This window comes from Tachyglossus aculeatus, assembly GCF_015852505.1.
Source record: "Tachyglossus aculeatus isolate mTacAcu1 chromosome 12 unlocalized genomic scaffold, mTacAcu1.pri SUPER_6_unloc_1, whole genome shotgun sequence".
NCBI classification, from domain to species: domain Eukaryota; kingdom Metazoa; phylum Chordata; class Mammalia; order Monotremata; family Tachyglossidae; genus Tachyglossus; species Tachyglossus aculeatus.
The window spans coordinates 18,513,691-18,539,103 of NW_024044828.1; the positions used below are offsets into that span (position 1 = coordinate 18,513,691).

The 25,413-nt window shown below is 52.0% G+C and overlaps 2 protein-coding genes across 4 annotated transcripts; one reads left to right on the top strand and one right to left on the bottom strand.

Moving 5' to 3' along the window:
• The first annotated feature begins 219 nt into the window (after positions 1–219).
• Positions 220–8,498, top strand: GMPR2 (guanosine monophosphate reductase 2). The gene is made up of 10 exons (XM_038740906.1): positions 220–320; positions 1,593–1,706; positions 1,800–1,919; positions 5,201–5,284; positions 5,372–5,545; positions 5,937–6,018; positions 6,102–6,208; positions 6,306–6,348; positions 7,959–8,118; positions 8,203–8,498. Exons 2-10 carry the CDS (start codon positions 1,620–1,622, stop codon positions 8,396–8,398), a joined length of 1,053 nt encoding a protein of 350 aa, XP_038596834.1. The 5' UTR covers positions 220–320; positions 1,593–1,619; the 3' UTR covers positions 8,399–8,498.
• TINF2 (TERF1 interacting nuclear factor 2) lies at positions 5,776–17,292 on the bottom strand. Of its 3 annotated transcripts, none has more exons than XM_038740903.1 (9): positions 16,850–17,292; positions 11,964–12,068; positions 10,550–10,651; positions 10,354–10,461; positions 10,164–10,260; positions 9,391–9,823; positions 9,237–9,304; positions 8,891–8,964; positions 5,776–6,408 (listed from the first exon to the last, which is right to left on the bottom strand). In XM_038740903.1, the coding sequence occupies exons 1-9, from the start codon at positions 17,027–17,029 to the stop codon at positions 6,277–6,279; spliced, it is 1,299 nt and encodes a 432-aa protein (XP_038596831.1). In that variant the 5' UTR covers positions 17,030–17,292; the 3' UTR covers positions 5,776–6,276. The 3 variants fall into 3 exon arrangements, with proteins under 3 accessions (XP_038596831.1, XP_038596830.1, XP_038596833.1); XM_038740902.1 differs by lacking the exon at positions 5,776–6,408 and adding an exon at positions 8,459–8,800; XM_038740905.1 differs by lacking the exon at positions 5,776–6,408 and having other exon boundaries at positions 9,391–9,866.
• Between the last annotated feature and the right edge of the window lie 8,121 nt (positions 17,293–25,413).

Below are 25,413 nucleotides of genomic sequence, written 5' to 3' on the forward strand. Positions count from 1 at the left end.
AGGGATGGACTACGTTTCCCGTCAGGCCCGCGGCTTTCGCTTCCGGGTCACGGGACAAGCGCCATTTCCAGGGCGCGGTGAGGGGACGGACTACATTTCCCGTCAGCCCCCGCGGCTTTCGCTTCCGGGTCACGGGCAGCCGCCATTTCCCAAGACGCAGTTGGGCTGGTGGTGGTGTGGGGGATGGACTACATTTCCCGTCAGGCCCACGGCTTTCACTTCCGGGTCACGCGCCGCCGCCATTTCCAGGACGTCTGCGGTCCCGGGCGCCCACCAGGCCCCGCGCGCCGGCCCTCAGCCCCGTTGCTAGGCAACCAGAGGTTCGGCTCTCGCTCGTCCCCGCCGGAAGTGGGGACCCCCCAAGCGGAAGCGGGGGGACCCCCTCCCCATCTTTCCCTGAGGAGACCTCCCTTGCCCCCAGTTGTCCTCCCCTAAGGGTTGGGAACCACCCCCTTTGGCCTGCCCATCCCAATCATTCCCGGGAATGGGTCACTGGGGGGAGGGGAAAGGTCAAAGGTCACTGCGTGGCTCCCCCATCACCTTCAGGGAAAGCAGGCCCGCCTTGACCCCAAGGGTGGCAGAGAGATGGCATGTTATAATAATAATAATAATAGCATTTATTAAGCGCTTACTGTGTGCAAAGCACTGTTCTAAGCGCTGAGGAGGATCCAAGGCGATCAGGTGGTCCCACAGGGGGCTCCCAGTCTTCATCCCCCTTTTCCAGATGAGGTCACTGAGGCCCAGAGGAGTGAAGTGACTTGCCCAAAGTCACCCAGCTGACAACTGGCGGAGCGGGGATTTGAACCCACGACCTCTGACTCCAAAGCCCGGGCTCTTTCCACTGAGCCACGCTGCTTCTGGACTGTGACCCCCCATTGTTGGGTGGGGATTTGTACTTCCCAAGCGCTTAGTCCAGTGCTCTGCACACAGTAGGCGCTCAATTCATCCGTTCAGTCGTATTTACTGAGCGCTTGCTGTGTGCTGAGCACTGGACTGAGCGCTTGGGAAGTACAAGTCGGCAACAGATAGAGACGGTCCCTACCCAACACCGGGCTCGCGGTCTAGAAGCTCAGTAAATTCGATTGAGTGAATGATTGAATGAGGGGATCAGCCTAGATTCTCCACTCTGACTTGCTGTCATCATCAATCGTATTTATCAATCAATCAATCAATCAATCAATCGTATTTATTGAGCGCTTACTGTGTGCAGAGCACTGGACTAAGCGCTTGGGAAGTACAAATTGGCAACATCTAGAGACGGTCCCTACCCAACAGCGGGCTCACAGTCTAAAAGGGGGAGACAGAGAACAAAACCAAACGTACTAACAAAATAAAATAAATAGAATAGATATGTACAAGTAAAATAAATAGAGTAATAAATATGTACGAACATATATCCATATATACAGGTGCTGTGGGGGAGGGAAGGAGGTAAGATGAGGGGGATGGAGGGGGGACGAGGGGGAGAGGAGGGAAGGGGCTCAGTCTGGGAAGGCCTCCTGGAGGAGGTGAGCTCTCAGTAGGGCCTTGAAGGGACCAGAGGTGATGGGGTTTCCAACTGTGTCTTAATCCCTCCTTCCTCTCCCCGTCAGGGACCCCGGCTCCCGGAGGTCGCCGCCATGCCCCACATCGACAACGACGTGAAGCTCGACTTCAAGGACGTCTTGTTGAGGCCCAAGCGCAGCACCCTGAAGTCTCGCAGCGAGGTGAGGCCGAGGCCGAGGCCGGCCGGGGACGGGGGCGACCGGTGACCCAACCCGAGCGGGGGTCCGCAGCGTGCCGTCTCCCCCCCTCCGCAGGTGAATCTCACGCGATCCTTCGTCTTCCGGAACTCGAAGCAGAACTACTCGGGGGTCCCCATCATCGCCGCCAACATGGATACGGTGGGCACGTTTGAGATGGCCAAGGAGCTGTGTAAGGTAAGGCTTGCGTGCGATAATAACCGTTCGGTTATTTCCTACGTACAGACGTTCCCCGTTGCAGCGCTTTGCACATAGTAAGCGCTTAACAAACACCGTTATTATTATTAATTGCTCCTACGAGAACAGGAGTAAGTGAATGGAAAAGGCATGCATGCATAATGTTAAAAAAAAAGGCCTACAGACGTTCCCCGTTACAATGCTTTGCACATAGTAAGCGCTTAACAAACACCATTATTATTAATTGCTCTTATGAAAACAGCAGTAAGTGGAGGGGCCCTAAACAAAGTAGAGGTTTCCTGTTGGAAATAATGGAAAAGGCATGCATGCATAATGTTAAAAAAAAATGCCTACAGACGTTCCCCATTACAATGCTTTGCACATAGTAAGCGCTTAACACCATTATTATTATTAATTGCTCCTACAAAAACAGGAGTGAGTGGAGGGGCCCTAAACAAAGTAGAGGTTGCCTGTAGGAAATAATGGAAAAGGCATGCATGCGTAATGTTAAAAAAAAATGCCTACAGACGTTCCCCGTTACAATGCTTTGCACATAGTAAGCGCTTAACACCATTATTATTATTAATTGCTCCTACAAAAACAGGAGTAAGTGGAGGGGCCCTAAACAAAGTAGAGGTTTCCTGTTGGAAATAATGGAAAAGGCATGCATGCATAATGTTAAAAAAAATGCCTGCAGATGTTCCCTGTTACAATGCTTTGCACATAGTAAGCGCTTAACAAACACCATTATTATTATTAATTGCTCCTGTGAAAACAGGAGTAAGTGGAGGGGCCCTAAACAAAGTAGAGGTTTCCTGTAGGAAATAATGGAAAAGGCATGCATGCGTAATGTTAAAAAAAAATGCCTCCAGACGTTCCCCGTTACAATTCATTCATTCATTCAATCGTATTTATTGAGCGCTTACTGTGTGCAGAGCACTGTACTAAGCGCTTGGGAAGTCCAAGTTGGCAACATAGAGAGACGGTCCCTTCCCAACGGCGGGCTCACAGTCTAGAAGGGGAAGACAGACAACAGAACAAGACATATTAACAAAATAAAATAAATAGAATAAGTTTGTACAAATAAAATAGAGTAATATATCCGTACAAACATATACGTATATACAGGTGCTGTGGGGAGGGGAAGGAGGCAAGGCGGGGGGATGGGGAGGGGGCTGAGTGTGGGAAGGCCTCCTGGAGGAGGTGAGCTCTCAGTAGGGCTTTGAAGGGAGGAGGAGAGCCAGCTTGGGATCGCCCCAGTTCCTCCCGAGCTGCTGCTGTTGCCCACAGCGGGCTGCTTTGATGCCAGGATCCCTATTCCCGCCACCCCCCCAGACCACTGGTACCCGTCTGGCTGACCCATGTGGGGTGGCAGAGCTGCTGCTCTGCCCTCTCCCCCCTCCATCCCCCCCATCTTACCTCCTTCCCTTCCCCACAGCACCTGCATATATGTATATATGTTTGTACATATTTATTACTCTATTTATTTATTTTACTTGTACATATCTATTCTATTTATTTTATTTTGTTAGTATGTTTGGTTTTGTTCTCTGTCTCCCCCTTTTAGACTGTGAGCCCACTGTTGGGTAGGGACTGTCTCTAGATGTTGCCAACTTGTACTTCCCGAGCGCTTAGTACAGTGCTCTGCACACAGTAAGCGCTCAATAAATACGATTGATGATGATGATGATGGGTGACAGCAGACAATAAAGTTAAGGCGTGGATTTCAGTTGGGAACAGGAAAGGACCGGGCCGTGGATGTCCCCCGTCTCCTCTGCCGGCAGCTCCCCTCCGCCTCCCTGACTTTGGAGGCAAAGTTCCCGCCGACGGCCCGGCAGCTCTGATCCTTGGAGGCGCTCGGGTTCAGAGGTCACCAAGTCCACACCCCTGCTTCCAGTCCAGCTGGACTCTCTGCCTTTGTGAAAAAGGTCCAGGAAGGGCGAGCGCTTAGTACAGTGCTCTGCACACAGTAAGCGCTCAATAAATACAATTGATGATGATGATGATGACTCCACCCCCTTCCCCGCCCAGAGACAGATAATAATAATAATGGCATTTATTAAGTGCTTACTCTGTGCAAAGCACTGTTCTAAGCGCTGGGGAGGTTACAAGGTGACCAGGTTGTCCCACGGGGGGGCTCACAGTCTTAATCCCCATTTGACAGATGAGGGAACTGAGGCCCAGAGAAGTGAAGTGACCTGAAAATGGGCAGAGCTGGGATTTGAACCCGTAACCTCTGACTCCAAAGCCCGGGCTCTTTCCACTGAGCCACGCTGCTTGCGCTTACTGTGTGCAAAGCACTTCTCCAGAGGAGGTAACTGAGGTACAGAGAAGTGAAGTGACTTGCCCAAGGTCACCCAGCAGACAAGCGGCAGAGCTGGAATTAGAAACCCAGGGTCTTTGGGCTCCCGGACCCGTAAGCCCCCCGCTGCGTTGGGCGGGCGGCTAAGTCAGCGTGGTCCCAAGCCAAGCACCCCGACTCTTTTAGGGGCGGACACTTTCCCCTGCCCTCTGCCCCGTGAGAGGAGAGAATAAAGTGGGCACCAGGAAGGGCCAGGAATCAAAGGAGACAGTCCCGGAGCCTCTAGCAACATCCCAAAGAAGCTAGGTGGTTTTTGCTTCACTGAAATCAGGGAGAGATTGGGCCCGGGGTGGGGAGAAGGGATATTTCATCATCATCATCATCATCAATCGTATTTATTGAGCACTTCCTGTGTGCAGAGCACCGTACGAAGCGCTTGGGAAGTCCAAGTTGGCAACATATAGAGACAGTCCCTACCCAACAGTGGGCTCACAGTCTAAAATTCCCATGCAGTGTGCGATTGTAGGTGGGGGCGGGCAAAATGGTCAGCTAGATCGCCCAGCATCACGCTGACAATTAGAACAATAATTAAGATATTTATCAAGGCTTCCTCTGGGCCAGGATGATCAGATTGGACACGCGCCCTGCCGCACTCGGGGCTCACGACCTCCGCGGGAGGGAGATCTCGTCTCCCATCATCCAGACGAGGAGACCGAGGCCCAGGGCAGCGAGTCCCGCGGGGGTCGGGCGGCAAGCCAGAGGCCGAGAGCCGGGATTAGAACCCAGTTCTCCTGACTCCCAGTCTCTGCCTCTCCAACGGCGAGCGTAGCGTTCAGGACATCGATGCGCGTCCGTTCACTTTCCGCCCGCTGCCCTTTTTCCCTCTCCAACAAACCGGCGGCAGGGTGAGGGCCCACGCAGAGGGGTGTGGGGGTGGCCCCGTTGTCTTTGACAGCATTGTATCTCTCCTTCCTCACAGTTCTCCCTCTTCACCGCAATCCACAAGCACTACGACCTGCACCAGTGGAAGGAGTTTGCCTCCAAGAACCCCGACTGCCTGGAGGTAAAGCCGCCCTCGCCCCGCTCCCCGCCGGCCCGGGCCCCTCCCGGCCGGTCCGCTGACCACCCCCCGCCCCGGTCTTGGCCGTAGCACGTGGCGGCCAGTTCGGGCACGGGCCCCTCCGACTTGGAGCAGCTGGCGCGGATCCTGGAGGCCCTGCCGGAGGTCCGGTACATCTGCCTGGACGTCGCCAACGGCTACTCCGAGGACTTCGTCGAGTTCGTGAAGGTCGTGCGGAAGCGCTTCCCCCAGCACACCATCATGGTACGGCCCCTGGTCGCCGTCCCCGTAACTCACCTTGGAAATTAGGAATCGCGGCCCCCAGGATCGGGGGGCGAGAGGGGATGCCTCACCCTGGGTGACCCTGCTGAGAGAGTCACTTGGCTGTAAAACGGAGATAAGGTCTCCCTCGCCGGGATGCTAGGTCCCCAGTCATCATCATCATCAATCGTATTGAGCGCTTACTGTGTGCAGAGCACTGTACTAAGCGCTTGGGAAGTACAAGTTGGCAACATATAGAGACAGTCCCTACCCAGCAGTGGGCTCACAGTCCTCGCGCCAAAGCTCAGGGGAGGGTCCCGGCCGCCCCCAGACCCACCGCCCCGAGGGACGCCGATCCGGCCTCTCCCCGGGCGGCTGCCCTCCCTCCCCGCAGGCCGGGAACGTGGTGACCGGAGAAATGGTGGAGGAGCTGATTCTCTCCGGGGCCGATATCATCAAGGTGGGGATCGGGCCAGGTAAGTCGGGCCGCAAGAGGAGGCCGAGGAGGGGGCGGGCACCTCCCGGGCACTAGACACCCCCGCCGGCCCTGTCCTTACAGGCTCCGTGTGCACCACGCGGCAGAAAACGGGGGTCGGGTACCCGCAGCTGAGCGCCGTGATGGAGTGCGCCGACGCCGCCCACGGCCTCAACGGCCACATCATCTCCGTAAGGCCCCAGGGCGAGACGGGACCGTTGGGGAGAGGGTCCGGCCCCCCCCCCCCCCAAACCCCATCTCACTGCGTCTCTGCTCTCCCCCCGCCAGGACGGAGGCTGCAGCTGTCCCGGGGATGTGGCCAAAGCCTTTGGTGAGTAGGATCGGGGCCCCAAGTTGGGAAGTCAGGGCCAACGACAGGTTCTAGTGAGGCCTGAAGGGAGAGAGCAGGGGACGCCGACAGCTGAGAGTCCGGCCGGCTCACACGTCCCCCACCGAACTCGGAACTATCCCAGGACCCGTTGGGGTGGGGATGAATGGGAGTGGGCCTCAGGGGAGACCGCTGTTCCCACCCGAGCTGCCGCAGGGCGAGGTTGCGGATGGAAGTAACAGACTGCCAGGGTTGGGTTGGGGCAAGGCCACAACCATTTCTGTTCTTCAGTCCCAGACCCCACAAAGGGGTATTTCTAACAGCCGTAGTCATCCCCCCCACCTTACCTCCTTCCCTTCCCCACAGCACCTGTATATATGTATATATGTTTGTACATATCTATTCATTTTATTTTGTTAGTATGTTTGGTTTTGTCCTCCGTCTCCCCCTTTTAGACTGTGAGCCCACTGTTGGGTAGGGACTGTCTCTAGATGTTGCCAATTTGTACTTCCCAAGCGCTTAGTACAGTGCTCTGCACATAGTAAGCGCTCAATAAATACGATTGATGATGATGATGAGCCCCGCAGCCGGGAACCGGTTTAGGGGGCCGACGGCTGGACGCTAAGGAAGGGGAAGGGGCAAGGCCAGGGAGCGCAGCCCTGGGAATCCCCTCCCTGGGTGTAGCAAATAGGGGTTTTCCCCAGGGCTGGATCGTTGGGGCTCAGGCCTTTTCCAGCTACTGAGGGGGAGCTCCAGCACGGCACGACCGGGGGGCTCGGACCCCGAGACCGCAGGGACGGTTGCCTGCTTTGAGCGGGGCTGGGTGACCGCCCCCCAAACCAGGCCTCACCTTCCTCCGGTAGGTCCAGCCAGGGCCCCCCCCGAATTCCCCCGGCCCATGACTTAGGAGACCCCCGTCCCCCTGAGGCACCCAGGTGAGCCAGCCCCATTGACCGGCAGCAGACTCTGGGCTGGGGCCACCCCACGGGCTGCCTTGGTGGCCCAAACCAAGCCCAGCGTTCCTTCTCCCGCCCCCCGGCCTCTGCTCCACATCCCACCCCCGGGGTCTGTCCCTGCTCTCTCCCAGAGTCCAGCGAGCAGGCCAAGTCAAGGAGGCGGGAGGGAAGATGAAAGTGGCTGGAATCAGACTAAATTTGGCCACCTGCTTCCCCTGGCTGTAGGCCAGACCCCAGTAATGAGCCTGCAGGTGGGGACGGGCTTCCCACGCTGGAAGCCCTGCCACAGGAGTCGGAGGTCATGGGTTCAAATCCTGCCTCCACCAATTGTCAGCTGGGTGACTCTGGGCAAGTCGCTTCTCTGGGGCTCAGTTCCCTCATCTGTAAAATGGGGATGAAGGCTGTGAGCCCCATGTGGGACTACCTCATCACCTTGTATCCCCCCAGTGCTTAGAACAGTGCTTTGCACATAGTAAGCGCTTAGCAAATACCATCATTATCCAAACAACCAGGGAAGGGAGAAGGAAATGCCGAAAGCCCGGGGCGGCCGCCTCTTCCCCCCTTCCCCTCTGGCAGAGGTGTAAGGGCTGGAAGGAAGTTGGGGACCCTCGCCTGTGGAGAGGCCGACCTCAGCCCCGGCCCCTCTCCCCGCTTCAGGGGCCGGAGCGGACTTTGTGATGCTGGGGGGCATGCTGGCCGGCCACGCCGAGTCAGGCGGCGACCTCATCAAGCGGGAGGGCAAGCAGTACAAGCTATTCTACGGCATGAGCTCGGACCTGGCCATGAGGAAGTACGCCGGAGGCGTGGCCGACTACAGGTAGGGGAGCCCCTCGCCCCGGCGGGGGGGGGAGGCCGCGGGCGGGCCGGGCCCAGGCGACGGGCGTCCCGCCCTCGTCCCCAGGGCCTCGGAAGGCAAGACGGTGGAAGTGCCCTTCAAGGGGCCCGTGGAGGGGACGGTGCGGGACCTGCTGGGCGGGATCCGCTCCACCTGCACCTACGTGGGGGCCGCCAAGCTGAAGGAGCTGAGCCGGCGGACCACCTTCATCCGCGTCACCCAGCAGCTCAACCCCGTCTTCGGCGCCGAAGGCCGGACCTGACCGCCCGCCCTGATGGGATGGGATGGGATGGGATGGGATGGGATCCCCCGCCCTCCCGCCTCTGCTTCTCCTTCCTCGTGGCTCCTCCGCCCTTCCCCAGCCCCGGAGGCAATTTGGCCAATACAGACTTTAATCCAGCGAGGTTAAAAGCGGCGCCTTCCTTCCTTCCTTCCTCCCTCTCTCTCCCCCCCGCCCCAGTCCCTCCGCCGAGAAGAAGAGGCGGGCCCGGCGGGCCGTCTCGGGTCCCAGTGGGCTTCAGAGCGGCCTCCGCCGGGGTCGGTCGGCGGGGCCCCGGGGCGGGGTCGGAGTGGACGCCCCGCGCCGCTCGGCTGGACAGAAGTATTCACAGAAGGTGGGGATCAGCGTGTCAAACTTGGTCTTCTGATAGTTCTCCAGAGACTTCTAGAGAGAGGGCGACCCGGGAGAACAGGTCATCCACGCCAGGTCGGGGGGCCCGAGGGGGACTTGAGCGGCCGGGCCCCTGCCACTCACCTTGGCGGCCCGCTGGCCGTTCCCTTCGTCTTCGGAGTCCAGCACCAGGTCGCCTAGGGTGTCCAGAGCGGGACCTGCGGAAGGCGGGCACGGACTCAGGTCGGCCGCGCGAGAGGCGGTTTACCCTCATGCCTCTGGGTTTCTCTTTTTCTTTCAATCGTATTGAGCGCTCACGGTGTGCAGAGCACTGTACTAAGCGCTCGGGAAGTCCAAGTCGGCGACATCCAGCGACGGTCCCTGCCCCACGATGGGCTCACAGTCTAGAAGGGGGGAGACAGACAGCCAAAGGGAACACGCGGACGGGTGTCGAGCCGTCTCCCTCGGCCCCCGTCCCGACGGTACTCACCGGGCTCCGGCACCCCGGTCTCAGAGAGCGCCGGCCACGGAGGCTCCGCTGGGCAGTGCGAGAGGTTCCTGGGGTGAGGGGCAAAGGGGAGAGGGTGAGGGGGAGCCACCGGCATCGCGGGGGGCCCAGGAGAGAGAAGCCCGGCCCCACTCACTCCTTGTGTTCGCAGAGGGGCTCCTCCACCCGCTCCGGCCTCCGGCCCCCGGCCCCGGGGGTCTCGTCCGCGCCTCGGGCCCCGGCCGGCCCCGCCCCGGGCCGCGGGGGCTGGACCCTGTCTTTCCGCGGGGCCGGAAGGCAGAGGCTCCTGAACGGGGACAGCATGGCCGTGGGCCGCTCCTTCTGGCCGGCCCTGGCGAGGGCTCGCTGCTGCTGGCCGTGGGCCCGCCGCCGGCCCAGGGGGGCCAGGTTGAAGTCCCGGCCCGTCTGGGCCTCGGGCCGCTTCCTCCCGGCCAGGCCCCTGGGCTTGTGGGCACGTGGGGGGCTGGCCGAGCCGGGGCCGGACCGGCCCGACGATCCCGGGAGGGGCGCGGGAGCGGGATTCCGCTCCGGAGGCCCCGGCTCGGACTCCGGCCCCGCGGCGGGCAACTCTGAAAGAGAGGAAGGGGACCGGACCCCGGGGGATTGGCCTCCCTAAGGGGCCACCCCCCCGCCAACCGGACATCATCAGAACGGATAATTACGGTATTCGATAATAATAATGACGACGGGATGTGTCAAGCGCTTACTCTGTGCCAAGCACCGGGGTGGCCGCAGTGCCCACCCCACGGTGTCAACCCCCGTTTGCCAGACGAGGGAACCGAGGCCCAGAGAAGCCAAGCGGCTTGCCCAAGGTCACCCCGCGGGCAGGCGGCGGAACCCCCGGCCATCCCCGCTGGTGCTCTCGCCCCCGTGCCACGCCGCTTCCCATCCCGGCCGGCCCCGAGGTACCTGAGGGCGGCCAGCCCAGGTCTGTGCAGTACTGGCCCAGGGCCAGGGGGAAGGAGTTGGCGGCTCCGGGCCGGAGCATCTTCAGCGCCTTCTGCAGCTGCGGGAGGGAGAGGAGGGTGAAGCCCACGCTTGGCCCCGCGGGCGCGGCCCCTTCGCCCCCCACGCTCCTCCTCCCCGCCGTGCCACCCACCTGCCGCGGCTGCAGGGCGGGCAGTGCCATCTCCAGCTGGCACAGATATTCGAACAGCAGCTTCTCCAGGGCCACCAGGAAGGGCTCTCCATAGTCCTGCTCCAGATCCTGGGGGGATCGGAGCGGAGAGTCGGGCAGGGCGGAGGGGCCCGGGGTGGGGGGTGGGGGTCCCGACTCACCTCCGCCGGCCCCTCACCTGCAGCCGGGGCCCCCGGCCCGCCGGCGACTCGGCCAGCTGGCAGATCAGCTCACAGAAGGAGTCTTGGGCCTCGCGGATTTTCACCAGGTCCCGTTCCGTCTGCCGGGGTGCGGGGGGTTACAATAATCACGGTATTTAATAACAATAATGGCATTTATTAAGCGCTCACTATGTGCCAAGCACTGTTCAAAGCGCCGGGGAGGTTACCTGGTGATCAGAGATGACCGTGGTGATTAAGGCTGTGAGCCCCCCCATGGGACAACCTGATCACCTTGTAACCTCCCCAGCGCTTAGTACAGTGCTTTGCACATAGTAAGTGCTTAATAAATACCATCATTATTATTATTATTATTAGGTTGTCCCACAGGGGGCTCACGGTCTTCATCCCCATTTTCCAGATGAGGTTGTTGAGGCCCAGAGAAGTGACTGGCCCAAAGTCACCCAGCTGACGAGTGGCGGAGCCGGGATTTGAACCCACGACCTCTGACTCCAAAGCCCGGGCTCTTTCCACTGAGCCACGCTGCTTCTGTTTGTTAGGCACTTACTATGTGCACGGCGCCTTACTAAGCGCTGGGGTGGATACTCCCCATCCCCCATGGAGCTCACGGTCTCCATCCCCGTTTTCCAGATGAGGTCGCTGAGGCCCAGAGAAGTGACTCACCCAAAGTCACCCAGCTGACGAGTGGCCGAGGCGGGATTTGAACCCACGACCTCTGCCTCCAAAGCCCGGGCTCTTTCCACTGAGCCACGCTGCTTCTGTTTCTTAGGCTATGTGCACGGCACCGTGCTAAGCGCTGGGGTGGATACTCCCCACCCGTCATGGGGCTCACAGTCTCCATCTCCGTTTTCCAGATGAGGTCGCTGAGGCCCAGAGAAGTGACTCGCCCAAAGTCACCCAGCTGACGAGTGGCGGAGGTGGGATTTGAACCCACGACCTCTGCCTCCAAAGCCCGGGCTCTTTCCACTGAGCCACGCTGCTTCTGTTTCTTAGGCTATGTGCACGGCACCGTGCTAAGCGCTGGGGTGGATACTCCCCACCCCCCATGGGGCTCACAATCTCCATCCCCGTTTTCCAGATGAGGTCGCTGAGGCCCAGAGAAGTGACTCGCCTGAAGTCACCCAGCTGACGAGTGGCGGAGGTGGGATTTGAACCCACGACCTCTGCCTCCAAAGCCCGGGCTCTTTCCACTGAGCCATGCTGCTTCTGTTTCTTAGGCGATGTGCACGGCGCCTTACTAAGCGCTGGGGTGGATACTCCCCACCCGCCATGGGGCTCACGGTCTCCATCCCCGATTGGCAGACGAGGGAACCGAGGCCCAGAGAAGGGCGGGGATCGGAACCCAGGACCTTGGGGCCTTTGGGCGGGCCCGGGTTTCTCCCGCATCCCCTCCAAGCCTCGGGGTGGACTCACCGCGTTGGGGTGCCGCTCCGCGGGGCCGCTTTGGGGGAAGTGGTGGTTCAGGGCGTCCAGTACTTGGGGCCAAGGCCGCCCTCCGAGGATCAGCTCCACCACCATCTGCGGGACGGCCAGCGCCGGCTCTAGGCTGGGACGGCCAGGCCGCCCGCCCCGGAGCCTAACGGGTCGGCCGGTTCCGCTGTAGTGGACTCCCCCAAGCGCTCAGTAATACCAATAACTGTGCTACTTGTTAGGCCGGCGCTTACTCTGTGCTAAGCGCTCGGAGGGGACACTCCCAAAGCACCGCTCTAACTGCTAGGGAGGTTACAAGGTGATGAGGTGGTCCCACGCGGGGCTCACGGTCTCCACCCCCATTTTTTTTTTAATAGCATTTATTAAGCACCTACTATGTGCAAAGCACTGTTCTAAGTGCTGGGGAGTTTACAGTGTGATCAGGTTGTCCCACGGGGGGCTCGCAGTCTTAATCCCCGTTTTACAGATGAGGTAACTGAGGCCCAGAGAGGTGAAGTGACTTGCCCAAAGTCACGCAGCTGACAATTGGCGGAGCCGGGATTTGAACCCATGACCTCTGGCTCCAAAGCCCGGGCTCTTTCCATTGAGCCACGCTGCTTCTCCTTAACAGATGAGGGAACCGAGGCCCAGAGACGTAGTAATGGTGCTATTTGTTAAGCGCTTACTACATTCATTCATTCATTCATTCAGTCGTACTGAGTGCTTACTGTGTGCAGAGCGCTGTACTAACCTGATCACCTTGTAACCTCCCCAGTGCTTAGAACAGTGCTTTGCACATAGTAAGCGCTTAACAAATACCATCATTATTACTAAGCGCTTGGGAAGTACAGACTGTACTAACCTGATCACCTTGTAACCTCCCCAGCGCTCAGAACAGTGCTTTGCACATAGTAAGCGCTTAATTAATGCCATCATTATTACTAAGCGCTTGGGAAGTCCAAGTTGGCAACATCTAGAGACGGTCCCTACCCAACAACGGGCTCACAGTCTAGAAGGGGGAGACAGATCAAAACAAAACATATTAATAAAATAAAATAAATAGATAAATAAATAAAATAAATACTACACACCGGGCACTGTTTTGGGTTCTTTTTTGATGGCATTTATTAAGCGCTCACTATGTGCAAAGCACTGTTCGAAGCGCTGGGGTGGGCATGAGCCAAGCGGGTTGGACACAGTCCCTGTCCCCCACTGGCCTCACGGTCTCCATTTCCCAGATGAGGTCACTGAGGCCCAGAGAAGTGAAGTGGCTCGCCCAAGGTCACACAGCAGACAAGTGGCGGAGCCGGGATTAATAATTATAATGATGGCATTTGTTAAGCGCTTACTATGTGCAAAGCACTGGGGAGGATACAAGGTGATCAGGTTGTCCCACTTGGGGCTCCCGGTCTTCATCCCCATTTTACAGATGAGGGAACTGAGGCCCAGAGAAGTGAAGTGACTTGCCCAAAGTCACCCAGTTGACAGTTGGTGGAGTCAGGATTCGAACCCATGACCTTCTGATTCCCAGGCCTGAGCTCTATCCACAACCCCAGGCTGCCTCTCTACCGCGCTCCCCGCATGGGAAGTGCTCAATAAACACCATTGTTGTACTGTAATTTCCAAGCGCTTAGTACAGTGCTCTGCACACAGTAAGCACTCAATAAATACGATCGAATGAACGAATACCAAAGATCGATCGCTGAGCGTGACCTGCACTCCTGAAGCAGCGTGGCTCAGTGGAAAGAGTCGGAGGTTGTGGGTTCTAATCCCGGCCCCGCCGCTTGTCGGCTGTGTGACTCTGGGCAAGTCACTTTACTTCTATGTACCTCAGTTCCCTCATCTGGAAAATGGGGATGAAGACTGGGGGCCCCACATGGGACAACCTGATCACCTTGTATCCCCCCCAGCGCTTAGAGCAGCGCTCGGGACATAGTAAGCGCTTAACAAATACCATCATTATTATTATTACTACCTTGTATCTCCCCCAGCGCTTAGAACAGTGCTTGGCACATAGTAAGCGCTTAAAAAATACCATCATTTTTATTATTATTACCTCGTATCTCCCCCAGTGCTTAGAACAGTGCGTGGCACATAGTAAGCGCTTCAGAAATACCATCATTATTAATATTATTATTACCTCGTATCTCCCCCAGCGCTTAGAACAGCGCTTGGCACATAGTAAGCACTTCAGAAATACCATCATTATTAATATTATTTCCTCGTATCTCTCCCAGCACTTAGAACAGCGCTTGGCACACAGTAAGCGCTCAACAAATACCATCATTATTAGTATTATTATTACCTCGTATCTCCCCCAGCGCTTAGAACAGCGCTTGGCACATAGTAATCGCTCGACAAATACCCTCATTTTTATTATGATTACCTTGTACCTCCCCCAGCGTTTAGAACAGCGCTTGGCACATAGTAAGCGCTTCAGAAATACCATCACTATTAGCATATTAGTATATTAGTAATTAGTAGTATATTATTAGTATTATTATTACCTCGTATCTCCTCCAGCGCTTGGCGCTTGACAAATACCCTCATTATTATTATTATTATTATTCAGTGCTTAGAACAGTGCTTTGCACATAGTAAGCGCTTAATAAATGCCATCATTGTTGATATTGTTATTGTTATCTTGTAAGTCCCCCAGCGCAATACCCTCATTATTGTTATCTTGCAAGTCCCCCAGCGCTTAGTACAGTGCTTGGCACCTAGTAATTGCTCGACAAATACCCTCATTTTTATTATGATTACCTTGTACCTCCCCCAGTGTTTAGAACAGCGCCTGGCACATAGTAAGCGCTTCAGCAATACCATCATTATTAGCATTTTTAGACTGTGAGCCCACTGTTGGATGGGGACCGTCTATGTTGCCAACTTGGACTTCCCAAGCGCTTAGCCCAGTGCTCTGCACACAGAGCGCTCAATAAATACGATTGATTGATTGATATTAGTAATTAGTACATTAGTAGCATATTGCTAGTATTATTAGTACCTCGTATCTCCCCCAGCGCTTAGTGCTTGACAAATGCCCTCATTATTATTATTATTATTCAGCGCTTAGAACAGCGCTGTTCTGAGCGCTGAATAATAATAATTATATATGTAATTATTATATAATCATATTATATTTATATTACAATTTATATTTATATATTACACAAATATTATAATGATTATTATTCAGCGCTTAGAACAGTGATTTGCACAAATGCCATCATTGTTATTATTATTATTGTTGTTGTTATCTTGTAAGTCCCCCAGCGCATATACCCTCCTTATTGTTGCCTTGCAAGTCCCCCAGCGCCTAGTACAGTGCTTGGCACCTAGTAAGCGCCTACCCAATCCTATGATGATGATGATTATTATTATTATTATCTTGTAAGTCCCCCAGCGCATATACCCTCCTTATTGTTGCCTTGCAAGTCCCCCAGCGCCTAGTACAGTGCTTGGCACCTAGTAAGCGCCGACCCAATCCTATGATTATTATTATTATTATTGTTATCTTGTAAGTCCCCCAGCGCATATACCCTCCTTATTGTTGCCTTGCAAGTCCCCCAGCGCCTAGTACAGTGCTTGGCACCTAGTAAGCGCCTACCCAATCCTATGATTATTATTATTATTCTTGTTATCTTGTAAGTCCCCCAGCGCATATACCCTCCTTATTGTTGCCTTGCAAGTCCCCCAGCGCCTAGTACAGTGCTTGGCACCTAGTAAGCGCCTACCCAATCCTATGATTATGATTATTATTATTATTATTATTATTATCTTGTAAGTCCCCCAGCGCATATACCCTCCTTATTGTTGCCTTGCAAGTCCCCCAGCGCCTAGTACAGTGCTTGGCACCTAGTAAGCGCCGACCCAATCCTATGATTATTATTATTATTCTTGTTATCTTGTAAGTCCCCCAGCGCATATACCCTCCTTATTGTTGCCTTGCAAGTCCCCCAGCGCCTAGTACAGTGCTTGGCACCTAGTAAGCGCCTACCCAATCCTATGATTATTATTATTATTCTTGTTATCTTGTAAGTCCCCCAGCGCATATACCCTCCTTATTGTTGCCTTGCAAGTCCCCCAGCGCCTAGTACAGTGCTTGGCACCTAGTAAGCGCCTACCCAATCCTATTATTATTATTATTGTTATCTTGTGAGTCCCCCAGCGCATATACCCTCCTTATTGTTGCCTTGCAAGTCCCCCCGCGCTTCGCGCTTAGTACAGTGCTTGGCACCTAGTAAGCGCCTACCCAATCCTATGATTATTATTATTATCATTATTATTGTTATCTTGTAAGTCCCCCAGCGCATATACCCTCCTTATTGTTGCCTTGCAAGTCCCCCAGCGCCTAGTACAGTGCTTGGCACCTAGTAAGCGCCTACCCAATCCTATGATGATGATGATTATTATTATTATTGTTATCTTGTGAGTCCCCCAGCGCATATACCCTCCTTATTGTTGCCTTGCAAGTCCCCCAGCGCCTAGTACAGTGCTTGGCACCTAGTAAGCGCCTACCCAATCCTATGATTATTATTATTATCATTATTATTGTTATCTTGTAAGTCCCCCAGCGCATATACCCTCCTTATTGTTGCCTTGCAAGTCCCCCAGCGCCTAGTACAGTGCTTGGCACCTAGTAAGCGCCTACCCAATCCTATGATTATTATTATTATTCTTGTTATCTTGTAAGTCCCCCAGCGCATATACCCTCCTTATTGTTGCCTTGCAAGTCCCCCAGCGCCTAGTACAGTGCTTGGCACCTAGTAAGCGCCTACCCAATCCTGTGATGATGATGATGATGATGATGATAATTGTGATGATGATGATGATGATGATGATAATTGTGATGATGATGATGATAATTGTGATGATGATGACGTTAATACCTTGGCCCTGAGGCCGAGGCAGAGTCGGGCGTGGTGCCGGTAGCGGACGAGGCCCGGGGCGGTGGCGTCCAGTACGCTCAGCAGCTGGAGGACGCGGGGGTAGTGGGCGGCGCGGCGCATGCGCACCACCCTCCAGGCGGCGGCGGCGGCCAGGCGCAGGGGGGCGGGCCCGCCGTCCATCTCCGTCACTTCCGGTCCCCCGCCTCAGAAGGCGGAGCGCCCGACTTCCGGTCCCCCGCCTCCGAGGGCGGGGCCTCCACTTCCGGTCCCCGCCTCCGAGGGCGAGGCCTCCCACTTCCGGCGCGGGCGGGCCCTCTCGGGGCCGGGGGCCGGACGGCCCTCGCCGTCGCCCTCCGGGCCCCTTCCTCCGGCTGCTGGCGGGCCCCACGGGCCGCTCCGGACCCGGCCGCGCCGCTCGCGCTCCGAGGCGCCGCCGGCGCGGGCAACTCCCCGCTTCAAACTTGGCTTCGTTGGGGGAGCCGGCGTCACTTCCGCCTCTGGTCCCGCCCACCCGGGTGAGGAGAAAGGGCGGGAGCGGCGAGCCAATGGGAGGGCGGGAAAGGGGGCCACGCCCCTCCCCGGCGGGGTCGACGCATGCGCGCCTCTGACGACGGCTCGCGCGCCCCTAGCAACGCCGCGCGCGCCCCTAGCAACGCTGCGCGCGCCCCCTGGAGGCCGCCCGCGCGCGCGCCAACGGATCCGTTCATTCATTCATTCATTCATTCCATCCTATTTACTGAGCGCTTCCTGTGTGCAGAGCACTGTGCTAAGCGCTTGGGAAGTCCATGTTGGCAACATCTAGAGACGGTCCCTGCCCAACTGTGGGCTTACAGTCTAGAAGGGGGAGACAACCCCTGGGGTATTCATTCATTCATTCCATCGTATTTCCTGAGCGCTTACTGTGTGCAGAGCACTGTAACAATAATAATGATGATGGCATTTATTAAGCGCTTACTATGTGCAAAGCACTGTTCTAAGCGCTGGGAGGATACAAGGTGATGAGGTTGTCCCACGTGGGGCTCACAGTCTTCATCCCCATTTTCCAGATGAGGGAACTGAGGCCCGGAGAAGTGAAGTGACTGGCCCAAAGTCACACAGCTTACAAGTGGTGGAGCCGGGATTTGAACCCACGACCTCTGACTCCAAAGCCCGGGCTCTTTCCCACTGAGCCACGCTGAGCGCTTGTCTATTCTATTCATTTTATTTTGTCAATATGTTTGGTTTTGTTGTCTGTCTCCCCCCTCTAGACTGTGAGCCCACTGTTGGGTAGGGACTGTCTCTAGATGTTGCCAACTTGGACTAACCAAGCGCTTAGTAGAGTGCTCTGCACACAGTAAGCGCTCAATAAATACGATTGATTGATTGATTGATTGAAGCACAAGTCTGCAACATCTAAAGACGGTCCCCACCCGACAACGGGCTCCCAGTCTAGAAGGGGGGAGACAGGCCACAAAACAAAACACGTGGACAGGGGTCAAAATCGTCAGAACAGATAGAATTAAAGCTCTATTCATTCAATCGTATTTATTGAGCGCCTACTGTGGGCAGAGCACTGTACTGAGCGCTTGGGAAGTCCAAGTTGTCAACATAGACAGTCCCTACCCAACAGTGGGCTCACACTCTAGAAGGGGGAGACAACCCCTGGGGTATTCGTTCATTCATTCATTCCATCCTATTTACTGAGCGCTTACTGTGTGCAGAGCACTGTACTAAGCGCTTGGGAAGTACAAGTCGGCAACATCTAAAGACGGTCCCCACCCAACAATGGGCTCACAGTCTAGAAGGGGGGAGACAGGCCACAAAACAAAACATGTGGACAGGTGTCAAAATCGTCAGAACAGATAGAATTAAATCTCTATTCATTCAATCGTATTTTTTTAATGGCATTTGTTAAGCACTTACTATGTGCAAAGCACTGTTCTAAGCGCTGGGGAGGTTACAGGGTGATCAGGTTGTCCCACGGAGGGCTCACAGTTTTAATCCCCATTTTATAGATGAGGTAACTGAGGCCCAGAGAAGTGAAGTGACTTGCCCAAAGTCACACAGCTGACAATTGGCGGAGGCGGGATTTGAACCCATGACCTCTGACTCCAAAGCCCGGGCTCTTTCCACTGAGCCACGCCGCTTCTCTAAGTAATAATAATAATAATAATGGCATTTGTTAAGCACTTACTATGTGCAAAGAACTGTTCTAAGGGCTTCTGGGGTACAAAGTAATAACGATAATAATAATGATAATAGTGATGGCATTTGTTAAGCGCTTGCTATGTGCAAAGAACTGTTCTAAGGGCTTCTGGGGTACAAAGTAATAACGATAATAATAATCATAATAGTGACGGCATTTGTTAAGCGCTTGCTATGTGCAAAGAACTGTTCTAAGGGCTTCTGGGGTACAAAGTAATAACGATAATAATAATAATAATAGTGATGGCATTTGTTAAGCGCTTGCTATGTGCAAAGAACTGTTCTAAGGGCTTCTGGGGTACAAAGTAATAACGATAATAATAATAATAATAATAATAATAATGGCATTTGTTAAGCGCTTGCTGTGTGCAAAGAACTGTTCTAAGGGCTTCTGGGGTACAAAGTAATAACGATAATAATAATAATAATAATAATGATAATGGCATTTGTTAAGCGCTTGCTATGTGCAAAGAACTGTTCTAAGGGCTTCTGGGGTACAAAGTAATAACGATAATAATAATAATGGCATTTGTTAAGCGCTTTCTATGTGCAAAGAACTGTTCTAAGGGCTTCTGGGGTACAAAGTAATAACGATAATAATAATAATGGCATTTGTTAAGCGCTTTCTATGTGCAAAGAACTGTTCTAAGGGCTTCTGGGGTACAGAGTAATAACGATAATAATAATAAAGGCATTTGTTAAGTGCATACTATGTGCAAAGAACTGTTTTAAGAGCTTCTGGGGTACAAAGTAATAATGATGATAATAATAATAATAATAATAATAAATAATGGCATTTGTTAAGCGCTTGCTATGTGCAAAGAACTGTTCTAAGGGCTTCTGGGGTACAAAGTAATAACGATAATAATAATAATAATAATAATAATGGCATTTGTTAAGCGCATACTATGTGCAAAGAACCGTTCTAAGAGCTTCTGGGGTACAAAGTAATAACAATAATAACAGTAATAATGGCATTTGTTAAGCACTTGCTATGTGCAAAGAACTGTTCTAAGGGCTTCTGGGGTACAAAGTAATAATGATAATAATAACAATAATAATGGCATTTGTTAAGCGCTTGCTATGTGCAAAGAACTGTTCTAAGGGCTTCTGGGGTACAAAGTAATAACGATAATAATAATAATAATAATAATAATAGTAATAATAATGGCATTTGTTAAGCGCTTGCTGTGTGCAAAGAACTGTTCTAAGGGCTTCTGGGGTACAAAGTAATAACGATAATAATAATAATAATAATAATGATAATGGCATTTGTTAAGCGCTTGCTATGTGCAAAGAACTGTTCTAAGGGCTTCTGGGGTACAAAGTAATAACGATAATAATAATAATGGCATTTGTTAAGCGCTTTCTATGTGCAAAGAACTGTTCTAAGGGCTTCTGGGGTACAAAGTAATAACGATAATAATAATAATGGCATTTGTTAAGCGCTTTCTATGTGCAAAGAACTGTTCTAAGGGCTTCTGGGGTACAGAGTAATAACGATAATAATAATAAAGGCATTTGTTAAGTGCATACTATGTGCAAAGAACTGTTTTAAGAGCTTCTGGGGTACAAAGTAATAATGATGATGATAATAATAATAATAATAATAATAATAAATAATGGCATTTGTTAAGCGCTTGCTATGTGCAAAGAACTGTTCTAAGGGCTTCTGGGGTACAAAGTAATAACGATAATAATAATAATAATAATAATGGCATTTGTTAAGCGCATACTATGTGCAAAGAACCGTTCTAAGAGCTTCTGGGGTACAAAGTAATAACAATAATAATAATAATAATGGCATTTGTTAAGCACTTGCTATGTGCAAAGAACTGTTCTGAGGGCTTCTGGGGTACAAAGTAATAACAATAATAATAATAATAATAGTAATGGCATTTGTTAAGCGCTTGCTATGTGCAAAGAACTGTTCTAAGAGCTTCTGGGGTACAAAGTAATAACGATAATAATAATAATAATAATAATAATGGCATTTGTTAAGCGCTTGCTATGTGCAAAGAACTGTTCTAAGGGCTTCTGGGGTACAAAGTAATAACGATAATAATAATAATAATAATAATGATGGCATTTGTTAAGCGCTTACTATGTGCAAAGAACTGTTCTAAGGGCTTCTGGGGTACAAAGTAATAACGATAATAATAATAATAATAATAATAATAATAATGGCATTTGTTAAACGCTTGCTATGTGCAAAGAACTGTTCTAAGGGCTTCTGGGGTACAAAGTAATAATGATAATAATAATAATAATAATAATAATGGCATTTGTTAAGCGCTTGCTATGTGCAAAGAACTGTTCTAAGGGCTTCTGGGGTACAAAGTAATAACGATAATAATAATAATAATAATAATAATGGCATTTGTTAAGCACATACTATGTGCAAAGAACTGTTCTAAGGGCTTCTGGGGTACAAAGTAATAACGATAATAATAATCATAATAATAATGGCATTTGTTAACCACTCATTGAGTTCCCTGCCGTCCTGAAGCAGCCCCGCTCCCTCGGAATAAATTCCTCAGGTCCGTGTTGGGACTTGTTCCGGGAAGGGATGTGAAGTCCAGACATCTGACGCCCCCCTCCCGCTCCCAGGTCTTCCCTGTTCTAACCCGGATTAGAACCCAGGTCCTGTGACTCCAAAGCCCAGGCGCTCTCATTCATTCATTCATTCATTCAGTCGTATTTACTGAGCGCTTCCTGCGTGCAGAGCACTGGACTAAGCGCTTGGGAAGTCCAAGTTGGCAACATCGAGAGCCGGTCCCTACCCAACGCCGGGCTCACAGTCTAGGAGGGGGAGACAGACAACAAAACAAAACATATTAACAAAATAAAATAAAAATAGAATAAATATGTACAATCTGGGAAGGCCTCCTGGAGGAGGTGAGCTCTCAGTATCCCCACTTCACAGATTCATTCATTCAGTTCATTCATTCAGTCGTAATGATGGTGTCCTTCCCAAGCGCCTAGTCCGGTGCTCTGCACACAGTAAGCGCTCCATAAATACTATTGAATGAATGACAGAGAGGTCGCGTCAATAAAAAACCACTTTTATTTGCTCCAGTGCCACATGGTGGGTGTGAGAGCCAGCCTGTCCTTCCCAAGCGCTTAGTCCAGTGCTCTGCACACAGTAAGCGCTCCGTAAATACCACTGAATGAATGAATGAATGACAGGTCGCGTTAATAAAAAACCACTTTTATTTGCTCCAGTGCCACATGGTGTGTGTGAGAGCCAATCTGTCCTTCCCAAGCGCTTAGTCCAGTGCTCTGCACACCGTAAGCGCTCCATAAATTACCACTGAATGAATGAATGAATAAAAACCAAACCATTTTTATTTGCTCCAGTGCCACATCGTGGGTGTGAGAGCCAACCTGTCCTTCCCAAGCGCTTAGTCCAGTGCTCTGCACACAGTAAGTGCTTCATAAATACCACTGAATGAATGAATGAATGAATGACAGGTCACGTCAATAAAAAACCACTTTTATTTGCTCCAGTGCCGCATGGTGGGTGTGAGAGCCAACCTGTCCTTCCCAAGCGCTTAGTCCGGTGCTCTGCACACAGTAAGCTCTCCATAAATTACCATTGAATTAATGAATGAATAAAAAACAAACCACTTTTGTTTGCTCCAGTGCCACATGGTGGGTGTGAGAGCCAATCTGTACTTCCCAAGCGCTTAGTCCAGTGCTCTGCAAACAGTTAGCGCTCCATAAATACCATCGAATGAATGAATGAATGAATGAATGAATGACAGGTCGCTTCAAAAAAAACCAAACCACTTTTATTTGCTCCAGTGCCACATGGTGGGTGTGAGAGCCAACCTGTCCTTCCCAAGCGCTTAGTCCAGTGCTCTGCACACAGTAAGCGCTCCATAAATTACCACTGAATGAATGAATGAATAAAAAACAAACCACTTTTATTTGCTCCAGTGCCACATGGTGGGTGTGAGAACCAACCTGTCCTTCCCAAGCGCTTAGTCCAGTGCTCTGCACACAGTAAGCGCTCCATAAATACCACTGAATGAATGAATGAATGACAGAGAGGTCGCGTCAATAAAAAACCACTTTTATTTGCTCCAGTGCCGCATGGTGGGTGTGAGAGCCAATCTGTCCTTCCCAAGCGCTTAGTCCAGTGCTCTGCAGGCAGTAAGCGCTCCATAAATTACCACTGAATGAATGAATGAATGAATGAATGAATAATTGAATGAATGAATGAATGACAGAGAGGTCTCGTCAATAAAAAAACACCTTTATTTGCTCCAGTGCCCCAGGGTGGGTGTGAGAGCCAATCTGTCCTTCCCAAGCACATAGTCCAGTGCTCTGCACACAGTAAGCGCTCCGTAAATACCATTGAATGAATGAATGAATGAATGAATGACAGAGAGTTCGCGTCAATAAAAAACCACTTTTATTTGCTCCAGTGCCACATGGTGGGTGTGAGAGCCAGCCTGTCCTTCCCAAGCGCTTAGTCCAGTGCTCTGCACACAGTAAGCGCTCAGTAAATACCATTGAATGAATGACAGACAGGTCGCGTCAATAAAACACAAACCACTTTAGTTTGCTCCAGTGCCACATGGTGGGTGTGAGAGCCAATCTGACCTTCCCAAGCGCTTAGTCCAGTGCTCTGCCCCATAAATTACCATTGAATGAATGAGTGAATGAGTAAAAAACAAACCACTTTTATTTGCTCTTCACACAGTAAGCGCTTCATAAATACCACTGAATGAATGAATGAATGAATGAATGACAGGTTGCGTCGATAAAAAACCACTTTTATTTGCTCCAGTGCCACATGGTGGGTGTGAGAGCCATTCTGCTCTTCCCAAGCGCTTAGTCCAGTGCTCTGCACACAGTAAGCGCTCCATAAATTACCACTGAATGAATGAATGAATGAATAAAAAACAAACCACTTTCATTTGCTCCAGTGCCACATGGTGGGCGTGACAGCCAGTCTGTCCTTCCCAAGCGCTTAGTCCAGTGCTCTGCACACAGTAAGCGCTCAGTAAATACCACTGAATGAATGAATGAATAAAAAACAAACCACTTTTATTTGCTCCAGTGCCACATGGTGGGTGTGAGAGCCAACCTGTACTTCCCAAGCGCTTAGTCCAGTGCTCTGCACACAGTAAGCGCTCCATAAATTACCATTGAATGAATGAATGAATAAAAAGCAAACCACTTTCATTTGCTCCAGTGCCACATGGTGGGTGTGAGAGCCATTCTGCCCTTCCCAAGCGCTTAGTCCAGTGCTCTGCACACAGTAATCACTCCATAAATTACCACTGAATGAATGAATGAATAAAAAGCAAACCACTTTCATTTGCTCCAGTGCCACATGGTGGGTGTGAGAGCCAACTTGTACTTCCCAAGCGCTTAGTCCAGTGCTCTGCACACAGTAAGCGCTCCGTAAATACCATTGAATGAATGAATGAATGAATGAATGAATGAATGAATGAATGACAGAGAGGTCACGTCAATAAAAAACCACTTTTATTTGCTCCAGTGCCACATGGTGGGTGTGAGAGCCAACCTGTCCTTCCCAAGCGCTTAGTCCAGTGCTCTGCACACAGTAAGTGCTTCATAAATACCACTGAATGAATGAATGAATGAATGACAGGTCACGTCAATAAAAAACCACTTTTATTTGCTCCAGTGCCACATGGTGGGTGTGAGAGCCAACCTGTACTTCCCAAGCCCTTAGTCCAGTGCTCTGCACACAGTAAGCGCTCCATAAATTACCATTGAATGAATGAATGAATGAATGAATGAATGAATGAATGACAGAGAGGTCACGTCAATAAAAAACCACTTTTATTTGCTCCAGTGCCACATGGTGGGTGTGAGAGCCAACCTGTCCTTCCCAAGCGCTTAGTCCAGTGCTCTGCACACAGTAAGCGCTCTGTAAATACCATTGAATGAATGAATGAATGAATGACAGGTCACGTCAATAAAAAACCACTTTTATTTGCTCCAGTGCCACATGGTGGGTGTGAGAGCCAACCTGTACTTCCCAAGCGCTTAGTCCAGTGCTCTGCACACAGTAAGCGCTCCATAAATTACCATTGAATGAATGAATGAATGAATGAATGAATGAATGACAGAGAGGTCACGTCAATAAAAAACCACTTTTATTTGCTCCAGTGCCACATGGTGGGTGTGAGAGCCAACCTGTCCTTCCCAAGCGCTTAGTCCAGTGCTCTGCACACAGTAAGTGCTTCATAAATACCACTGAATGAATGAATGAATGAATGGCAGACGGGTCGCGTCAATAAAAAACCACTTTTATTTGCTCCAGTGCCACATGGTGGGTGTGAGAGCCAACCTGTACTTCCCAAGCGCTTAGTCCAGTGCTCTGCACACAGTAAGCG

Coding starts and splice junctions, on each gene's coding strand:
- GMPR2 (XM_038740906.1), top strand. CDS start 1,620: ATGCCCCACATCGACAACGACGTGAAGCTCGACTTCAAGGACGTCTTG. Junction 6,209..6,305: donor TCAACGGCCACATCATCTCC/GTAAGGCCCCAG, acceptor TCCCCCCGCCAG/GACGGAGGCTGCAGCTGTCC. Junction 8,119..8,202: donor GGAGGCGTGGCCGACTACAG/GTAGGGGAGCCC, acceptor CCTCGTCCCCAG/GGCCTCGGAAGGCAAGACGG.
- TINF2 (XM_038740902.1), bottom strand. CDS start 17,029: ATGGACGGCGGGCCCGCCCCCCTGCGCCTGGCCGCCGCCGCCGCCTGG. Junction 10,462..10,549: donor GCCGGGGGCCCCGGCTGCAG/GTGAGGGGCCGG, acceptor CGATCCCCCCAG/GATCTGGAGCAGGACTATGG. Junction 8,801..8,890: donor ACGGCCAGCGGGCCGCCAAG/GTGAGTGGCAGG, acceptor CCCTCTCTCTAG/AAGTCTCTGGAGAACTATCA.